The sequence below is a fragment of the Acipenser ruthenus genome, chromosome 20, assembly GCF_902713425.1.
Source record: "Acipenser ruthenus chromosome 20, fAciRut3.2 maternal haplotype, whole genome shotgun sequence".
NCBI classification, from domain to species: Eukaryota; Metazoa; Chordata; class Actinopteri; order Acipenseriformes; family Acipenseridae; genus Acipenser; species Acipenser ruthenus.
This window is the reverse complement of record NC_081208.1, coordinates 2,577,848-2,599,331: the sequence shown is the minus strand read 5'-3', so window position 1 is coordinate 2,599,331 and position 21,484 is coordinate 2,577,848. Positions and strand designations below refer to the sequence as shown.

Sequence of the window (21,484 nt, the reverse complement as noted above, 5' to 3'; positions counted from 1 at the left end):
GTTATATCTCTCTAACCTTATGTTCTTACGTTCTATATAGATTTTTTAATTAACAGCAGCTAAGATGAAGCTCAGATTTAGAAGCTACAGTCGATGTATCCTTCAGAATACACTCCAGTTAAAAAATGTTATGAACATCAATTACGAAAAAGGCTATCAGCGATTAGTTGAGCTAATTGAGTTCACAGCACAGATAATATTCAGGGACTTTACCAAATCCAAGAACAACGTCCTCCATGACAAATCTGGGCACCTAGAGACCTGATTGTAAAATATAAAACACAGGCTTCCATATCATAAGGGGAGATCTCCCTGTTCTTATTACTTTGGATAGGGATGTCAGCGAGTGATCATCTTAATGTTGGTGGGAAATGTTATACTAAAACAGAGCTCTGTGGCATCACAGTGAACCTGCCTTTAATCTACTGTTGGCTTTCTTCTGATCTCTGCCTGCCCTTCGGAGAGACCTGCAGGGTCATCTTAATGCCGTAGTGATATATCTGATTTAAATACTGTTGGGTATTTAGCAAGATGAAGTATCTTCGGCAAATACGCAATAATCATCAGGCGAATTAGGAACCTGGAATTGTTTTTTTCGACTAACAAGCTCAAAAATATTCATGTTTTCAAGTCAAAGACAGTAGCATGTTTCAATGATCGTTCCCAGCTGGTACTGACTGCAGAGGGGAACCTAGCAGTTGATCCCTTCATCCCATTGACCTCATTAGTAAAAAGCTTCCTCGCCCGAAGCATGCACTTGACAGAGATAGTGGAGTTCTCAACGGTCAATATTATGTTGTCGGCTTACTTTGAATTAGGTATCGCAACAGAGGCAAAAACATATAATTTAGCAAACAAAAGTGGCCTCAGTGGAATATGTACTGTCAGCAGCCTGTTGGAGATAGCTGATTGATAAACGGAACCGGTTACTGTGATGTTGCTGACGTTTCACCAGCTTGCAGCAGCGTTCCTTTGTGTTAAGGTTATCTCTGCTCCACGTCTTATAAATAGATAATCTACTGAGGCAGCCACTGAAAGAGCAAACTAAAACACCAGAGTATGCTTGACTGTTGGAATCAACTTCCCACTCACTTTGCAATATCTAGCAGCCTTTGAGAAGAACACGAGGTGATAGAAAAGAAAAGTACAAATTGAGATTACTTAAATAAAATCAAAAGGAATAGAGTTATTCTTGTTTATTTACGACCGTCGAGGACTTGATACTGTCAGCAGCTCAGGGGAAAACTGCATGTAGGACATTATTTTAATTCTTGATTGAAATGAAATTACAGAACACTGAAGACATATCTTGACATATGAACAACACTTACCAACCCTTCTACTTGATACTGGGTAACTATAAACTTAAGTATGAATGACACGTGTTTCAAATATGAACATAACCAACCACGCTCAGAACCAAACCCATTTTAATACACACCTGGAATTTCGTTTCAATTCATTGAACATCTGAAACATAATTATCACTTGTCAACCGCCAGTCAGTGCATACTGTATGCAAAACCTTTTGTTCCTGCTGGTGTTTGTTGGGATTGCAATGAAACATATCTGCAGTGCTGAAGAAATCACTGTTACACCAACCACAAGGGAATATCTTACTGTAAATAACTGTAACAGCTTCCCTCTGCCCTTGGTTCAGGAATCAAAAAGGACATTTAATGCAAGATCTTATTATTAAACATTGTCTTCTGACACACCCGCACGCCTCTATAGTGTTAAAAGCTGTGAGCTACTGCAGTCCTACCTAAGCTCTGGATCCTCGCACTCAATGGTGACAGTGTGCTGAGTGTTGGAGGGGTTTTTCAGGGCAAACTCAAAGAACTCTGCTGTGCCCAGGGTGGCGTAGACAGTGTGCTGGGCAGTGATGGCCAGACTCAGCATCTTGGTGATGCTCTCTGCTTTGCTGCGCTCCCTGTAAGCTTCGATTATCTGCAGGTCCCGAGAGTGCTGGATCCGCTCCACCCGACGGACCTAAAGAGAACACAGAGGAAGATTCTGTCAGCCTGGTCACATGGGAATCTTTGCATTTGACAGTTCATCTTTTTTTTCACTGACAATACAACTCAATCACATTAACTACTTCAATTCTCAAGCTCTCCCTAAACCACGGTTACCAACTAGGGTATAAGATGATCTCTAGATGAATCAAAATCACACAGAATTATTTAGTGTCAGCAGACACGTCTGGTGTTGTGTTAGGTGGAATAATCTGAGACAGTCACACCAGAAAGAAAGCCTCACTCCACATATAACATTATAATGACACCAGTAAGACGAGACACACTTCATCTTGATAAAGAATAGAGTTTTATAACATGTAACACAATTGCACGCTTAGGGAGCACCAAGGATTCCATGTCGTTTATGTCTATTACTATGCTGTGAGCAGCAGGCAGCAGTGTGGGGTAGTGGTTAGGGCTCTGGACTCTTGACCGGAGGGTCGTGGGTTCAATCCCCGGTGGGGACACTGCTGCTGTACCCTTGAGCAAGGTACTTTACCTACATTGCTCCAGTAAAAACCCAACTGTAAAAATGGGTATTGTATGTAAAAATAATGTGATATCTGCTAACAATTGTAAGTCGCCCTGGATAAGGGCGTCTGCTAAGAAATAAATAATAATAATAATAATAATAATGTCAGGTTTAACATTTAGTAGTCTTCAGTATCATACATACAGTATTAAATAAATGAAATAAAGAGCCACGTGGCTCTCTTGCTTTAGACAGCTCTATGACTCAAGGCTCTTTATCTTGCAGTATCTCACCATGATGTAGGGCATTGTGTCACCCTCCTTTGCCTCGTACTGCCGCACTGCCATCATCCTCTCCAGTTTGCGCTGGTGCGTGCTACCCGTCTCCCCACTGGCGTGCTGCAGGGCGATGCTGGCCTCCTTCATTCGGCTGCACAGCATGGACGCCAGCTCCCCGTCGATATCGGGCAGGCGTCGGGCACGCGAGGCGTTCTTCGCTGCAGTTTGATACAGAGTAAAAGAGCCATGTGAACACCTGTGCTGTAGGAGTGTGCGATTCAGTGAGCCAGACCTCATCTGGAGCACACCTTCTAAACATCATCACGTTCAGTTCAAGGTATCAGGTGAGACCCATTTTCTTCCTAGTTGGCCGCAGTCTATAAAGTAAACTTGCAGATGAAGTCATGAAGAAGGAGTGCTTTCGGGTGAAGAAATCCAAATTTAGCATGTCATGCTACAGAAACCGTAACATAAATATCCACCAGAAAACAATACTACAAAGATAAATTAAAACCACACTAGGTTCTGGCTGAGCTTCACTTTTTAAGTGCTAGCCTATCGCTCTCTAATCTAGTTCTATCAGAGCTCCCTGCTTCTCTCTTCTGCAAGACAGATTCATCTTTCCCCTGTCAATCCTTTCCCTTAAAAGATTTCACTTTGGCTTTCAGCGCCTCTGACAGCTCTGATGGAACTGCAAATTAGCCTTGTTGGAGACACATGGGAGAAAAGAGGTGTCATGTTGGAAAGGACTGATTCCCTTCCCCTGAGATATGAAAAATCTTAATTATATCTTACACATAGAAACTCACACTAGTATGTAATGTGTATGCAACTAACCATTGGCACACACCAGAATATACTGTGCAGTACGCAAATCAATAAGCAGACTGAGGGAAGCAGTCATGATGATCCATTTTTCGACAGCATGTCTTTTTAAATGACTTCTTTGGTTGAAGCCTCAAAGGTCACAATGAGGAAACGCGATCGTTATTAAGACAATAACATCTGTCACTCTTTAATATTTATCCTTTTCTCCACCTGTGACGTGACAAAGTACAGCATTGCTTCATTACTCAGGGACTCAGTAACAGGGCTCCGGGTTCACACTCTCAATCTGTAATGCAATCTAGACACTTCAATTGAATATAGACACAAAATAGTCTGTCATCTCCAATCCTGTTATTTCATTTGTCTAGCTCTGTGGAATCTGACAGCACACTAATTCAATAATCTATACGTACATATATCAAGATTTAAATATAGAGATATAGACAGAAAGGTGTGTGTGTGTGTGGAGGGGAGGCAGTGCTGACCGTTAAGGTTGGAGATGCTTGTAGAGGACAGGCTGCCTCCGGTGAAGCTGCTGGTGCTGTCATGGGAGGAGACGACCCGCGAGAGAGATGGGGGCAGAGAGTCTGCGTGCTTCAGTCTGTGCTCCGAGAGGTGTCCTGAAAGAGCAGCAAACACACAGGCTTACAGGGTCCTGTCCCACAAACACACGGCCTTACAGGGTCCTGACCCACAAAAACACAGACTTACAGGGTCCTGACCCACAAACATACAGCCTTACAGGGTCCTGACCCACAAACACACGGCCTTACAGGGTCCTGACCCACAAACACACTCTGCTGGCGGCTCTGCTGGACCACACCAGGACAAAACGAGGAGATCACACACAAACAGCTGTACACGTGTACTTTGGTTTTACACATGAAAGTAAGCCTAGTAAGCAACGAACACGGCCTCTACAAGTTATCGTATTGAAATTAAACTGAAATGAATTCATGAAAAACTTACTGCCAACTACTATAATTAGAGTTAAATAGGAAATAGAATAAATATTATTTATACTAAGCCATCTTTCCAGTACCCATGTTGTTAATGTTGCAATATAATTCTTTATTTCTGATACCTTTTCTGTATTAATTGAAAAAGCTCAAGAAATGTTCCCCAAGGCTACACCAACTTTGTCTAGTATGGTGTGAATTTTTCTTTTATACTTATATTACAGTTTTCCATCCTTAAACCTTAACAATGTAGTAGCTGCTAACAACTGTTAATACCAGAAGCCTCTTTCATGTATTATCACTTAGTAGAAGTTCAACATCCTCTCTGCATTCACTGAATTACGTAACTCACTCGCAACACTGCAGTAATAGAAATATCCCAGCAAAGTCATTATCAAGTCATAGTGTGGGCTCATCTTATACTGTATGTTTCTAATTTCCTGTTTGAATGATGTGAATTGCTGGGGATTTGAATAGCACTCGGTATCCAAGCCACCGACACACTGGAAATAAAAGAAAAAGGAAAATAAAGGAACTGGCTCGGTCAGTGTCCTTGGCAACCACGGAAAAAAATATGATTAATCTACTGTGTTTCGTGGTGCCTGTCAGCTGTACACAGCGTGACTCGTTTTCAGTCAACACATGCAGAACAAGATACAGGGAGTTAAAATGCACGTCTCTGTCATGTCCATGTGTCCCTGGGGATTTAGGCTATGGCTTACAGTGTGTCACACAGGGAGGACTAAGAGCAATTGTATTTATAAGGCAACAGCATTGCTAATAGAGACACTGGCAAAAGAGATCCAGACAGGAGGTTTATACTTAACCTTTTAAGGTACAAGGGACATATATGTCCCACAAATAAAATTATGTTAACTTTCTTGTTTTTGCAATGAGGCGCAATGTGACATGGTTTAAAATGTACTGACAGGTTGGATCTGTGTTTTAATGTGTTTTAAGAAGTGCCAAATAGATATGTTTGCTTCCCGATGTTTGGTATGATTAACATACCTTTCTTAAAGAGGCTTTTTAAAAAAAAAAAAAAACATTGTAATTATTAATAAATGTAAAATGATAGAAAATACAATAATAAAAAAAATAAAAAAAAGATCTACAAGGCAGATTTAAAATCAGAATGAATGTAGAAAACTCTATGTAAGTTTGCTTTCTTGTAGCTCTCCGGAGGTGCTGAGAAGGGTTGTTCAGCTTTGCCTGTGCTGTGTGTATCATAAGAGCTGTCATCTGTTCTGTTTGCAGACTCTCTCTTTAGGATCCCTGTGGTACTATGCTAGGGTTTTCCAGCTGACTCAGGGGCAGTAATGAGGAACAGAGGATGTGACTCTGAAACAGAAACCAACACAAAGGGGCTGGAAAAAAAAAGTTTCAACAGATAGGTCAGGAGGGATTTGGCAAGTCAGGACAGGATTGAGATCCTAGCTGAACGCTACTCCATTTTCTGGTATTCGCTTTTCAACTGACCTGTTCAACAAAAATGAGGGAGTCACGTTCAAAATCTTAGCACAAAACTGTTGTGAACTACTGAAGCACTGAAAGGCTGGGTCCAACAGCAGGCAGTTTAAGCAAGAAGAGTCTGAAAACCTTACTTCTAGAAGACCAATATTGTGTACAATCTTGTTTTTCAGTATACAGTGAATCTTTTAGGAACATTTCATTTCACTGAATTGACTGTACTGAATTTTATGTAATACTGTAACAATATTAGACAATCATACATAAAAAAAGTGTAAATAGTAAAATCTACAGTACTCGGTTAGGGTTTACAGTTGGGTTTGGAGCTAGGGTTAGGGCTGGAGCTAAGGTTAGGGTTAGGGCTGGAGCTAGGGTTAGGCCTGGAGCTAGGGTTAGGGTTAGGGCTGGAGCTAGGGTTAGGGCTGGAGCTAGGGTTAGGGTTAGGGCTGGAGCTAGGGTTAGGGCTGGAGCTAGGGTTAGGGTTAGGGCTGGAGCTAAGGTTAGGGTTAGGGCTGGAGCTAGGGTTAGGCCTGGAGCTAGGGTTAGGGTTAGGGCTGGAGCTAGGGTTAGGGTTAGGGCTGGAGCTAGGGTTAGGGCTGGAGCTAGGGTTAGGGTTAGGGCTGGAGCTAGGGTTAGGGCTGGAGCTAGGGTTAGGGTTAGGGCTGGAGCTAGGGTTAGGGCTGGAGCTAAGGTTAGGGTTAGGGCTGGAGCTAAGGTTAGGGTTCGGGTCAGGGCAACGGTATTGCATCAAGTGTCCTACATGTTTTTTGTTTTTTTTTCAAAGGGCTTTAACACCAGAAAATCATATAACAATGTTTCCAACCAGCACTGTCTACTCAATTGAACTGACTGCTAAACTTGACTGTGTTGAAGTTTAAGGGTCGAAATTTTAACAGGTTCAATCAAGACTTGAAGTAAACCTTGTGGATGTTTTAGTTTTTCTTTACCAGAGATTACTTACACACCATTGTACTGCAGCCAGGCATCATCTGTAAGATCAACCTTAAAATAAACAGCCCTGAATAAGAATATATCTTTAAATGAAAGTATCGCTCAGCGGAGTGTCTGAGCTCAGAAAGGAATGCCCCAGGAGAATTAGTTTTGCATGATTATGGAATGCGTTCAACGTGTATGGGAGTGGACTAGACAACCCATTATTCACAAACTGAATTGTTTAAATTCATTTTCGTTAATGTTTGTTTTTTTAAGACAGGACAAAACATACTTTCTACCACTATATACACAGACACGGTTGGCATGGAAACTGCAGTGCTGTCCATGAAGGTGTTGAACTGAAATTTCTTTCCGATTTCAATTGCTTTTGTACCGTTTACAATATAAGCCTTTCCTGCTGGAAAATATGCCACAGCAAATACCACCTTTTAACAGAAATCCCACTTAGGTGCTTAGATGTAATCCTTCTACATGTACCTAAAGCAACAGACTCAATATGACAATAGAGTAAGATCCTTTGTGTGCCAAGCAAACACCTCACAGTATTTCAGGAGTTTTGCTTCAAGCTTCTGTGACAGTATCTTAAGTCATTAAATGTATAAACCTTCTAAGAAAGAATAGATTTTAAAGAGCAGCATGTCTCAGGCATGACATATCACAATTATCTTAACGTGTGCATTCTTGTTTAGAATCAGTCAGTACTGTATAAAATGTTCTGTTTTAGTCCTTACATCGCGGTGACTGGTATACCAGCTGTACCTAAGAACAAGTCAAGTGTGAGAGCTCTTTTTAAAGCCCCAGGTGTGCTTTAAATGTCTGAAACGACTTATACAGAAAATGACATGCACAGTAAATCTAAACAAGAAGAAGAATATGTTTTTTTGTATAAGTGTATGATTGGTTTTGCGTATTTTCACTATTGTATATTACTGCAGTCTTACTGCCACCACCTCCTTGAAAAAAAAAACAAAAAAAAAAACAGATTGATAGAAAAATGCACTTTTATCCTGTTTCCATACAATTGAATTGATCATGAATTGCCTTTTAGAACCAACATCCATTTTTAGGCTGTCAAAAGCATATTTAGTGGTTGACGATGCCATCTACCTATTATTTGTCTTGTCCTTGTTTGAATAGATCTTACGACTTAAACACACTTTAAAAATCAATTCTCCTTGGAGCAGGTTTAACATTCACATACAAGTACCTAAAAAAAAAAAAAATAATTATAATAATGAGAAATATTATGAATAACATCATTCAATAGGTATTTCTTCCTGTTGACAGCCAAAGAACAAGATACCGCTTTCTCTATTTGTTAAACAATTTCATTTCTTTCTTTCTTTCTTTGACATAGACTTGGCTTTGTCATCGCTCTCTCTCTCTTCCCACAGCTTATCTGGCTTCTGCAGGCAAGAGCTGCTAAAGAGAGCTGGAGATAAAAGCATAATAGCCTTAATCTTTATTCTTTCGGAACAGGCGCTGTGTGTGCGTGTGTGTATGTGTGTGCGTGTGCATGTGTGTGTGTATATGTGTGTGTGTGTGTGCGCGTGTGTGTGTGCGTGCGTGTGTATATATATGTGTGTGTGTGTGTGTGTGCGTGTGTATATATTGTGACAAAGCACAACTCACTCGGGTTCGTTGCCCCTTTAAAAATACGACCCAGAACAATGAAATGGATTTTTAAGCGCTGGTGCGCTATTTTTAATAAACACAAAAGTAAACAAAACACACAAAATACAAAAGCAAAATAAACACCTAGCTCCTCTTGGAGCACTAACTCAACTTCCAGGAACACCCTTCCTAACACGGGACAGCTAAGCTGTTTTCCCGTCCTTACAAAACACACTGGTGTCACACCGCACTTACTTCTTCTCTGGCTACTCGGAGACAGAGCACCTCTCCTGCCTCCTTCTACTCAGCAGCGTAGAGCAGACTGACTGCTCTCCTTATAAACCCTGCACCTGGCTCTAATTTACAATCATAGCCAGGTGCAGGTGATAATTAACAATAAAACAATTAACAGAAAACATTCCGCACATGTTTTTACTGCAGAGAGGTTTTAACCCCCTCCCTGCTGTCTCACACATCCCCCCCCCCATGTCTTTTCAAGACACCGGCCATACCACGGCCACCTCCCTCCACCCTTAAAAGACCACCCAGCCTCAAGTCCAGCAATGTCCATTGCCGCCCTCTTCCACGGGCGGGCTTGAGGATGGGTTGGTCCTTCCGGCGCTGCCAGGAAGGGACCGCAAACCGGCGACACGGGACCCCACAGGGCTAACAGGGCCGACCGAAGCGTAGGCCGGGGCACTGGAGGACGCCGCAGTGGACACAGGTCTTCCCCTGGGAACTGGCGCAGTGATGTCCGATCACCCAGGGGGAGCGAAGCAGCTAACAGGGGGAGCAACAGCGACATCTGGCAGCAGCCCAGCGACGTCTGGGTGCTCGGGGAGAGCGGAGCAGGTAACCAGGGGCAGAGCTGTGGCCAGTGCTGCAGACTCCTGGGCTCCAGGTCCAGCACAGGGAGGTCCAGGAAGACCGGCAGGGTGTCCAGGAGCAAGGGGTGAGGGACTGGACGCAGCGGCGCCGAACTGGACTGTAGGGGTGGTGGTCGGGGCTGTGGTGGAGGTATGCTTTTCACCTCCTCCCCTCTGGGCTCCGGGAGCGGCGGCTGCTCCCCTCTGGGCTCCGGAAGCGGCGGCTCCTTCCCTCTGGGCTCCGGAAGCGGCGGCTCCTCCCCTCTGGGCTCCGGAAGCGGCGGCTCCTCCCCTCTGGGCTCCGGAAGCGGCGGCTCCTCCCCTCTGGGCTCCGGAAGCGGCAGCTCCTCCCCTCTGGGCTCCGGAAGCGGCGGCTCCTCCCCTCTGGGCTCCGGAAGCGGCGGCTCCTCCCCTCTGGGCTCTGGAAGCGGTGGCTCCTCCCCTCTGGGCTCTGGAGCTGGAGTCAGCGGGGTACCTCTTGCTTGCTCCCACTTTTGGAGTAGCAGGTCTAGCTCTGTCAGCTCCGGATCCGGTAGCCCCCACTCCTGTCTCCACTTCTTTGTCTGCTCTTTCTGAGCAGCGGTGTTACGATTGATCATTGCGATCAATTCTTTAAAATCCATTTTCTGGGTCGTAGGGGTGCCCACACTCTCTGCCCGCATTCTCCACCATATGTGACAAAGCACAACTCACTCGGGTTCGTTGCCCCTTTAAAAATACGACCCAGAACAATGAAATGGATTTTTAAGCGCTGGTGCGCTATTTTTAATAAACACAAAAGTAAACAAAACACACAAAATACAAAAGCAAAATAAACACCTAGCTCCTCTTGGAGCACTAACTCAACTTCCAGGAACACCCTTCCTAACACGGGACAGCTAAGCTGTTTTCCCGTCCTTACAAAACACACTGGTGTCACAATGCACTTACTTCTTCTCTGGCTACTCGGAGACAGAGCACCTCTCCTGCCTCCTTCTACTCAGCAGCGTAGAGCAGACTGACTGCTCTCCTTATAAACCCTGCACCTGGCTCTAATTTACAATCATAGCCAGGTGCAGGTGATAATTAACAATAAAACAATTAACAGAAAACATTCCGCACATGTTTTTACTGCAGAGAGGTTTTAACCCCCTCCCTGCTGTCTCACAATATATGTGTGTGTGTGTGTGTGTGTGTATATATGTGTGTGTGCGTGTGTGTGTGTATATGTGTGTGTGTGTGTGTGCGCGTGTGTGCGTGCGTGTGTGTGTGTGTGTATATATGTGTGTGTGCGTGTGCGTGTGTGTATATGTGTGTGTGTGTGTGCGTGTGTGTGTGCATGCATGTGTGTGTATATATATGTGTGTGTGTGTGTGTGTGTGTGTTTGTGTGCGTGGTGTGCTGGAACAGGGAGGCTTCGGTGAATTTGCATTACCAAACCTGACACAACATGAATCTATCTTTACATTTTTAAAACATTCTTAAAAACAACGTGAAGGGTGAGAGATTAAGTATATGTGTATCCCTCCAGTGCTCAGTAGTGTAAAACCCTAGCCCTCGAAATCTATTCCAGTCCAAGTCTGTATTTCAACCAGGTTCTAAATAAGTTACTTGAACATGATAAGGCTAAATGACCTAATTTAGGGCTTGATCTACCCATAGGGATATGGTGGTCTCCCTACAGCTTTGTAGGGAGACCACCATCATATTCATTATTATTATTTGTTTATTTAGCAGACGCCTTTATCCAAGGCGACTTACAGAGACTAGGGTGTGTGAACTATGCATCAGCTGCAGAGTCACTTACAACTACGTCTCACCCGAAAGACGGAGCACAAGGAGGTTAAGTGACTTGCTCAGCGTCACACAACGAGTCAGTGGCTGAGGAGGGATTTGAACCGGGGACCTCCTGGTTACAAGCCCTTTTCTTTAACCACTGGACCACACATACAACTTATCATACAAGCTAAAGTTTGGGCAAGTAGCTGTACGTAAAGAATACAGAAAACTTTTTCAATCTTAAAAGTCTGCTGAAATTATACATCCCCCTGTTAAAATGCTGCCTTTGATTTATGTTGACTTCACCAGGGATTGTGTCTCCTGGACACCTACAGTAATACAAACTGCAGCACAACTCTGTTACACAGCTCAAAATATTCCCAAGGACAAAGCTTTAATGGGGGCATAGGATAATGTATGTTACTGCTATAGAAGCCTGACAGAGACTTGATGATGCATGTAAAGGACATTCTCTCTGGTTCATATTGATATATTAGGGCTGTACACTGAATACAGCGTAAGCATTCTTGTCTCCCAATAAGTACAGAACAATTACCAGTGCAATAACTTGCCATTTATATCCCAATACATACATGTTAATAAAGGTAAGGTCAATAAAACAAAACCTTATTGGTAACATATTATGAATATTATAAATATTTTAATTATCGCTTAGAAAAAGCATGACCATCATTTACAATGGTCCAGCCTTTCACTGAGTACAATCAGAATCCTATTGATCTGTGTTATTTTACCTTTACTATCCGCAGATTAAAACTCCCATATTATTGATTATTGATAGATCACTTGTGAACAATTTGTTTCTAGCAGGTCTAGAATAAAGCGTGTGCGCTGGAAAGTTGAAAAGTGTCCACTCACAAAGGTACAGCCCATCAGCAGTGTGCTTGCTGTTATGTAAGCACATCGTCTATAAGCATGATCGCGACCAGAACCGACACTGTGAGAGAGCCAAAAACCAGCCAACGCTTTACAGAACAAGACAGTAATCTCCCACTTTACAGGCAAATTTGTGAGCTCTCAGTCCAACTGACTGACAGCTTTATTTCTTTCAGCGACAAATAGGAAGTAAAACAAATTAAGAAATAAAAAGAGGCTGCTTTAGAAATGACAACACCAAGTCAAAATGTTAATTGATGTATACAGTTTGCCAAAAGGAGAGCAGCATAGGCTCTATTGTGCTAAAATCCCATTAATACTGTATGGGCAAAACTTTTTCTTAAATGTACTTACACTTATGGGTTACTATTTCGATGTAAGAAGAACAGGAGCTCAATCTATTGGGAATATGTAACTTGGCTGAAACATATATATGTGTTTGTGTTCTTCGGCTTACCAACGTTGCCCATGCGTAGATGCAGTGTCCCCTTCACGATGGTGGACACACCAATGGCATTCACACGGCGGTGATGAGAGATACCCACAGAGTCCTGGACATATTCTGTTGTGATGACCTCCAATTCATGGATCACTTGAACTGCAGCCCTTCCCTGACGCAGTAAATGCTGCAGAATTAAAAAAAAAAAAGATTTTTAGGAGAGCAAGCCAAAGCAAGGCCCTGGTTCCCTGGTTGCAGCTCAACAAACCCACACACTGTACAGTATACAGCCTGTCAGCTGGCAGACGGAGTAGGTTTGAAGTACAATGAACGAACCACTACCTTGAGTTCCACAGCTGAGGAACCAATGAGAAGCAAAGATTCTGCGTCCCATACATCAATCTGCAGAGTCTGAAGGGCGAGGTAGCGGATAAACCAGCGCTGTTCACCTAGCTTCAGGAAGCCGGGGTCCACCATGTACTTCAGCTGTAACCCTGGAGACCCTGCACAGTGAAGGAATCAAATGAAAATGTATGCAAAGAAAATGCTACAGCTGAGGAATGAACAAAACTGTCTGCAGTGCAAAGGTAGCCATTGAATACAGGCATAATCTCGATTATAACCACAACTATACTAGCATGCTTTACTGCTCCATCTTTAAGACACATATTGGGCTGGGTTCTCAAGCTTTTAACTATAAATTGACATTAGTAAGATTGAATTTCACATCGTAAACATGCACCTAATAAAGATACGAAACCAAAAGAAAAACTAATCAGACATTTAAATTGTGTGGCTTTTGATTGGTCTGCAGTGGATTCTTAAAAATGTTCTAATGATGACTCGGAGTAAAAAGCATTGCATTGCGATCTTAATTTATAGAAAGTGTTTAGGAGAACTTCAAAGATTATTGATATCAAGTGACCCTCTATCTCAGGTTAAATGAGAATAGTATAATATGTGTTTCACATTAAAACGTGTGAGAGTGAGGATGCACAATGCAGTTTATCACGCAGGATTCCTCACCGGAGTTAACTGTTCCATCTTTGTTAACCTGGACCAGGATGCAGGGAGCTGGGTCCCTCGATCTGCTTGCAGACCTGTCTGTGTTCACCAGCAGCAGCCGCTGAGAGGTGACTGGAGGGAAGCGATACAGCTGGAACGTGAAATAAACAGACTTCGGCCAGTCTGTCTCCATCCCTTCCTGAGGAGTTCTAGGAAAGAGTTTAGTGAAAACATAAAACAAAATAAAATGATAACCAGGGCAACAAACTTAGTCAGCATTAAAGAAATAGGAATAACGTGTTAAAACATGTAAGTGATATTCTTGTTACATTTCTCATCAGACGTCTGAGAAGGTGACAACAATTTCACACTCATGTATTCAGATATTCAGGTATCTAATACAGTGTGTGTGAATGAGCTACAGTAAAGCTCTGCTACCTTGTGATAATTCCCTTTTCCTGGTGTTTAATTTATTTCTATAACAACTTCAACTTACATTCTCATAAAAAAAAGTTTATTTTAGAAATCTAGGTATATGTATATATATATATATATATATATATATATATATATATATATATATATATATATATATATATATATGATGGTATTATCTATTTAATTTAATATTTGTAGAGAACAATGTGATATATGTGATATATTTTTTAGCTTAGCTGGAGTTTTAACTGGAATGAATTACAGGCTTCTTGTGATGAAATATAAGCCAAACTTTGTTATTCATTCATCGATACTCTTTCACTATATAATGATGTTACCGTGCAGTTTCACAGATATCTGATATTAACAAAGACACTAATATGATTCATAACCCAACAGCATAGCTGCTTTTTAAAACTAAATACAAATATTTAATTACAATGGCCCTAAACTGAAAGGAAAACATCTCATTATAAGTCTTGAGCTCACACGTCCTCAAGAGTAAATCCAATTGCTTATATCCCTCAGCAAGTGGAGCCCTCCAAGGTGCAGAGACTTCCATTAACAGCCACTCAGTAAACAGACACGATTTATAATTACAGTGCCTTAGAGAGACCCAGAAATTACACCATAATTATACTGTGCACACAATGAGCAGTGTCCTTGTGCAGGCTCAGCGTCTTGTTCATTAGGTAATTAATTTTCAAAGTATGTTTGCTGACTGGTTAACATGACGGATACCAGACGAGGGGCATTCTTCTTAATCATACAAACGAAAAGGGCTTTAATGCTTAAAACCCTGCCACAGGCAAACATCTGAAAGGTGTACAATGGGAAGTTGACACAAACATTGGTCACCGAATTAGCAGTCCTAGCTGTCAAATAAATGATTCTGACATGAATGTCAAACAAACCCGCTTAAACAGAAACCACCCTGGAGAATGTAAACTAACTGGGCAGTCAGCGGCTATGGAATGTAATCAGACATCAATGAATCTTACTTAAATATCAAAGTGAACCTGATCGCCGGAGCTTTAGTTAAACTTAATAACAGGCACAATGAAAGGTTACCAATTTGTTTATATAGTGCCATGATTAATTGCTCATATTTCTTGTTTGTTAGTGCACAGAATAAAGCATTACTGTAACATTAGACAGGGGGACAAGTACATAACAAATGTGCTGCAAAATCACAAATCTAATACTTTTATAAATACATTTTTTGTTAGCAACAACGACCATTCAAACGTGGTGTTATTAAACTATTGTTATGAAAAGTTTCTTGCAGGGCAGAACTCTTCACAGTATAACAGTTTGCTGCACGCTGATGGCTGCTTCTTTGTCTCCTGATCACTGTGTAAGAACAGTCACTGATGCAAACTTGTTTAACCTGAGCTTGCAGCTTACATTAAATCCTGTTCCAATCAGCTTTGAAACATGGCAGTGAGCAGCACGACAGAATCTCATCCCCAGAAGGAAAGTGCTGCTTACAATTTGAAAATTTCAGAATCTCTAATATTCCTGCTTCTATGCATCTGGAAGTATCTAGCTATTTATAAAGAATATAGAGTTTGTGTTTTGTTTTTTTTGTTGAATAGTAGTCATTTTAGAACCTAACTTAGATTCTCCAGAAAAGTAAATGCACTTTGGCATAACAGTTTACCAAAATCAATCCCTCATATTAGTAATTAATTATTTAAATAAGGAATGTTTGCTCAAAATAACTATTGAAAAGACTGTCAAACAGGATTAGTAAAACGTACTAATCTATCGCCACGGAATGCTATTTTCATCTCGGGTCCAGATGCATTGCCTCTGGCCAATAGACAAGCTAAAGAACAAACAGCTGTGTAGTTTGCTGCGTTAGGAAAGAGAAACCTGGATCTGTTACAGAGGTAGGAGAGGAAAAAATCTCTTTGATCCAGCTTTTGTTCCTTGGTCACTGAAGATACCTACAAAGGAAGCTTAACTTGTGGCAGCTGCATCTTAGCAACTGGATTAAGAGGAGGGTAATTTAGACTGAAAGGGGGCATTTATTATAGCTAAGGCCGATACACACTGTTACTATTATGTGCCAGTACAGACATATGTTTCAGAAAGCTGTGCTGATGATGAGTGACTGTGAGTTCAGGATAATGCATCAGGCACACATTAGTGCATAAACTGGGTCTAGAAATGCTGGATACAAATTGTTTGGTTTTTTTTGTTTTGTTTTGTTTTTTATTAACGTATTTATGTAGATTTAAAACTTTCCGATTCTAGGATCAACGCAACATTTCTGCGCGCACATGAATCATAAACGTCTTCAGGCAAACATATAAGATCATGTTTGAGGGAGAAGTAAAATCTACTTTTCCAATGCTAGTGGGCACACCTCTAACCATGCCCTACTTCTGGATACCTGGTAAATGCAAGGAACTGGAGGATGATCTCATTGCACTGGAGATAGTCAGACTCTTCTCTGTTGGGGCTGAAGTTGACTGGGTCAGCAGGATCAACGACCTCAGCTGCTTGGTTGTTACAGTCTACGATCTCAGGAAAACCAGAGGAGTGGAGTCGAACAAGTGAGCTTCGTGAGATAGTAGCACTGGTGCTGGAAAGAAACAGGGACACAGGAAAAGCCAGCTTTAACCTAGATTGAATAGAATACTACATTTACCACTTCAAAGTACAATAAAGCAACATTCATCACCAAATACGAGTTAGGAGGCAAAGAAACAGAAACAGTAGGTCACCATTATTGCAGATACAGTATAGAAGAGTTGTATATCATGGTATAGCATAACAAATGCTCATGCATATTTTAATAATACAAGTGGACCCAGATGTACAGTATAGCTTTCAATAGCTCAGCCAATAGAGTGACTGTACTGTAAACTGTTTTCATGCAAATGGTTTTCAAGATATAAGCATCATTAACACAACCAGCATATATTTATCAATCCTGACAACTAAGAATGCCTGTACCAAGTTTCATCGCAATTGGATGAGTGGTTCTTGAGATAGAAGTAAAAAATGAAGGGTGATATACGCTTGAGCACCTCCACAATCTCCCTGTAGCCTGGGATATTTATCACTCACAGTGAAATATAAATCCTTTTTTTTTTTTTTTTTTTTTTTTTTCGATAAACTGACTTCATCTGTTATTTAAACACTGGGGTTTGAACTGTTTTTGAAAAGCATACATTTATTACAGGCAGTGTACTTTTACGTTCCATTTCTTTAAATAAAATTTGCACATTTACAAAATGGATAGTAAATCTTTAATTCCAGTACTGAGATATTCACCTGTATATTCTGACCCATTAATGAAAATAGGTCGATTCTCGTACTAAATATAGCTGGCAGGTGTGTGTGTGTCTATTCTCTAATTTATTTTACTCCTGCCTGTAATTTACTCCCACATAGAGCCAGAGAAAAGCCTACATTGGAAAGTATCAAGTGAAAGTGATGAGGTGCTTTGACCCACAATTACACTGCAGTGCCAAGAGCTTAAGTAAGTGGAGGTCTAAAACTACTGCTACAATCACATCAAATCTCTGGCCAGGGAGTGTGTCTTGCTTGATAATGCTGGAAGGTGATCCCTGGACAGAAGGGGATACCAAGATATTATATTCTTCTCTGAATATGCCAATGCGTGCTGCAGAATTGCAAGCAAGCATGGCGGCTCCACATTGTGCTATTATGTTCAATATTTTGAAAATTGTAAAATGCTAGGCCAAATAATTGTTCAACCCCATGCGAGACATGATATGCATGTAACGTACAGGGCTATTGTCTTATTGTTTCACTTGCCACTGGACTGGAGAAGTTGTAATGTAAGTAATACCCCAGTTACTGTATCAGGCAGTGATATATTTTTTTTTTAAGATTTCACATTCATTTGGCTGGTATCGACTGCCTCTTTATTAACCTGTGGGATTGTGAGCAGAACGGTGCCTCTGTGATGATTCTCACCTGGACACCTGGGTTCCCAAGGCGATGATGGGCGCGTGCACAGGGTTGAACGGCAGCTCCTGCAGCTGTTCTGCGCCGGGGGAGTAGGACTGCGCAGCTGAGCAGCTCAGGTCAGCCTCCAGGTGGGCGATACTGCTGGCGAACGGCAACTCCTGCTCATCCACACAGAAAAGCGGGCTTAATCACTTCATTACACCACATTACAAAAAGAAGACCCAGTGGTGATTAGTCACTCAGTCACCAATTTAAACCCAGAAACTCTCACTATTATTAGCACAGCAGCACATGGTTCAGCTTTCCTAAATTTGTTATGACGTTGTGAGGCAAATGAGTGGGTAGAAGAAACCTTTTCTTAAAGTAGCAACTTTTAAAACAACTACTGTACTGGCTTTTACCTTTATCTGGTACGCCAGAAGCGCAATGTCATTAAATGCAAATAATTCCAATGCATATATTGATGAGGTCCTTCCACCCAAATACCAATTCATGTGACCATTCCAACAGGTTAATCTACCCGTGTGTTATCGTTAAGGGTTTGGTTTCAAGGGGGATTGATTGTATTAAGTGGAATATCATCTTCTTCATTGATCATTTTAAGTGGATTTCGCTCTCGCAATTAAAGGTTAGCTGCCAGCGAGCTCCTTCGTTTTTCTCTCTTTCTTCTTTCGGTTCCACTTCAGTATCCAGTCTGCTCACTAATGGATGCCGACCCTTGGGAAATCAGTGGTTTGTAGACAGCTGTCAACACGCTGAGATGCTACAAGTTATACAAATCAATGGAGTGTTCAAACTGCAGCCATTATGGTGTGTGTGTGTGTGTGTGTGTGTGTGTGTGTGTGTGTGTAAAGGTGTTGGAGGGAGGTGGGGGGCGGCTCTCAAAAACTGTTTTCTTATTATGCTAACATTTCTGTATTATTCTATATCTATACCCAGTTATTACTAAGGGTTACTTTAATAATGCGTGAGCAGACTGTTGAAACATTGCAGGTGACAGATGACTCAGCTAAAAGAATGCAAACGTGTTATTTTGCCTTTCTAAAAATAAAAAAACACAACATAGAAATGTTATTAACTTAATCTGTGAGCAACACTTCCAAGACTTTGTCTTTGAATCAAACTGTATAATCGGGTACCTTTAAAATGTAGGAAATATAATGACATGGTCTACAAACATATTGCCATTAAACATTTTGGACCAACCGCCAAGTCTGCCCAGGTTACGCAGACCTGTAAAATGTGAAAATTAACTCCAAATATATTTCACAGTCACAACCTTGCTATGTTTTGCCTTTAAACATTTGTAACACAGGAGTACAGGCACAATGCAAACCACAATGACCCCTGAAGGCCAGGGGAAGCACAGATGTGTAGCATGTAGAGGAGTGGGTACTTACAGCATGCGACAGCTGGTAGGATCCTGCCATTTGGGATGGGTATAGCTGGGAGGGAAACTGCTGTTGCCATGGAGATGCAGTGGAGTGGCTGATTGTTGGGTAGCGGGGGGACACAGAGAGCTGGGATATAGACAGCTGAAAGAGGAAATAAGAATACCATTTTCTTTTTAATTTAACGCAGTACCCGTAGACTGATGGGTAACACACTTGCCTCAATAGAAGCAAGGTCAGAAGCGCATAGCATACCCAAGGATAACCTGTGCATAGACAGTATCTAGCAAACCCTCCAGTATGGTGCGTGTGTGGGACATTGACTTTTTCAATCTTTTACTTATTTGTTAGCAAGTTACCAGAGCTGGAATATTATTCTTAGAAAATGCAGTTTTGTGCTTTGTTATATTCAATGGTATGTACAGTACGAATACCGTGTGATCTAGTTGTCTAAGTCTGTTGTTTCTTGTGATCCAAATCAATTTAGACATTATCTATTTAAAAATGTAACGCGGCTGCCTTCGTCTATAGAGCGCTAGCTGAATTTTATCAGTGTATTGAAACATTTTTAGAACAGTGTTTTGGGTTTCTAGCATTACATTACAAAAACATCAATCTCTCTTTCCTACTTTCACCTGAAGTAGAGACCTTTGAGGTCTTGAAAGCATGTGCTTAATTATTGTTTAGTTAGTCCAAGCATTACATTAAAATACAAGGCTTGTTAAGTTTTGATGCACTGATCTGCAATATTACAAGGGTTGTGTGATATTTTATATGCATGTTCCATTCCAAGGCATTTTTTTATTAAATGAATGCCGTCTTTCTGCATTTCAAGTAGGCGAGAGACTGAGATTAAAAATTTGCCATCAAAGTTACATCAATCATTGCTTGATGCTTCGACACTGACATATCTGCTCAATCTATTATTTAAGAAACTTTTGCATTCTCGTAACTTTTGCATTCTCGTAACATTGTATCTGAAATATCAGCATAAAAACCGAAATATCATCAGCACAAGAAACAACGAGTTTTAATTTTGCTGATGCTAAAAACAGGTAAGACAATGGGGTTTAAAGCCTTGGCTCAGTCCATTTAAAAATAAAATACTTACACCAGGGCCAGGTGGAGATTTGGGAGGGGAATCCTGGACTTGGGAAACACTCCCACCTAAACAGATCAATAACACAGAGAGTCACGGCAAATCCAGGATCACACAGGAAAACAGCCCTCTTCATGAAAACCAATGATGTCTCGGCAGTACATTATAGAAGAAAGTTGTTAAAGAAGACGACATTTTAATAGAAATATCAAGAGACTACTGATTCAAGACAACAGCTGCAATAAATAAATGGGATTTATCAGGACCTTTGTCACAAAGCTTCAAAGTTTTTTTGTTTGGATTATATAATAATAATAATTGTTTTTTTGGATTATATAATATTTATTATGAAACCATTCCAGACTCTCTTATTTAAGAGCAAAAAACATTACAAGCTTGCAGATCTTTATTCAATCTATCAAAACTATGTGACAGGATTTCTCCTTATGGGTCGGTGGTAGCCACTTTCAATTGAAGGAAGCCTCTGAAAAGAATGAAACTCAGAAAAGGTACTATACTACACAGGTATATCTGGATATGATCCTATAGTCCCTTGTCAGATTTGAAAGGAAGCAAGTGCACTCTCTCTGTGCCAAGAATTTTTATGAGAAGTGTTCTGTGCCACACCGTTTTGCCAAGATATTTCAGAGTTCATGCCGTATCTCCCACAGTTTCAGAGGTCCCTGGGCATCTTCCAACCCCAATCAATAGTTGGTCTCATTCCCTGTGCTGTCTGGGATGCCAAGAATCCAGCTGACTTCCCTACCCTTTTATTGACTCCATCATGAAGTTAATATACAATATTACAGCAGTAACTCTCACCGCAGGGCCCCTGGGCTAACTGAAATATCCCCAACACTTAATGTTTCTCTGGGTAACATACACTGCTGCCTTGCTATGAGTGACTAATGTGATAAACAGATTTTCTTTTCTTTCTATCAAGAAAAAGCAGAGATCCAGAAAAATACACGGCTCGAGAATTTTGATTGAAAAGCTCTTTTTCTTAGGATTTTTTTTTTTTTTATAGCAGCTTGCCCTGAAATT

General features: G+C 41.2%; 1 protein-coding gene across 1 annotated transcript in view; it reads right to left on the bottom strand.

Annotated features, from left to right (window-relative positions):
* The window catches only part of LOC117425763 (nephrocystin-4), an 83,972-nt gene that overhangs the window by 8,411 nt on the left and 54,077 nt on the right, over window positions 1-21,484 (bottom strand). The window contains exons 12-21 of the mRNA XM_058993124.1: window positions 20,453-20,508; window positions 19,351-19,485; window positions 17,957-18,108; window positions 16,401-16,592; window positions 13,583-13,770; window positions 12,899-13,059; window positions 12,575-12,743; window positions 4,085-4,219; window positions 2,787-2,989; window positions 1,766-1,992 (exon numbers count right to left, since the gene is read on the bottom strand). Coding sequence (XP_058849107.1) covers window positions 1,766-1,992; window positions 2,787-2,989; window positions 4,085-4,219; window positions 12,575-12,743; window positions 12,899-13,059; window positions 13,583-13,770; window positions 16,401-16,592; window positions 17,957-18,108; window positions 19,351-19,485; window positions 20,453-20,508 — 1,618 coding nt within the window. The remainder of the gene's footprint in view (window positions 1-1,765; window positions 1,993-2,786; window positions 2,990-4,084; window positions 4,220-12,574; window positions 12,744-12,898; window positions 13,060-13,582; window positions 13,771-16,400; window positions 16,593-17,956; window positions 18,109-19,350; window positions 19,486-20,452; window positions 20,509-21,484) is intronic.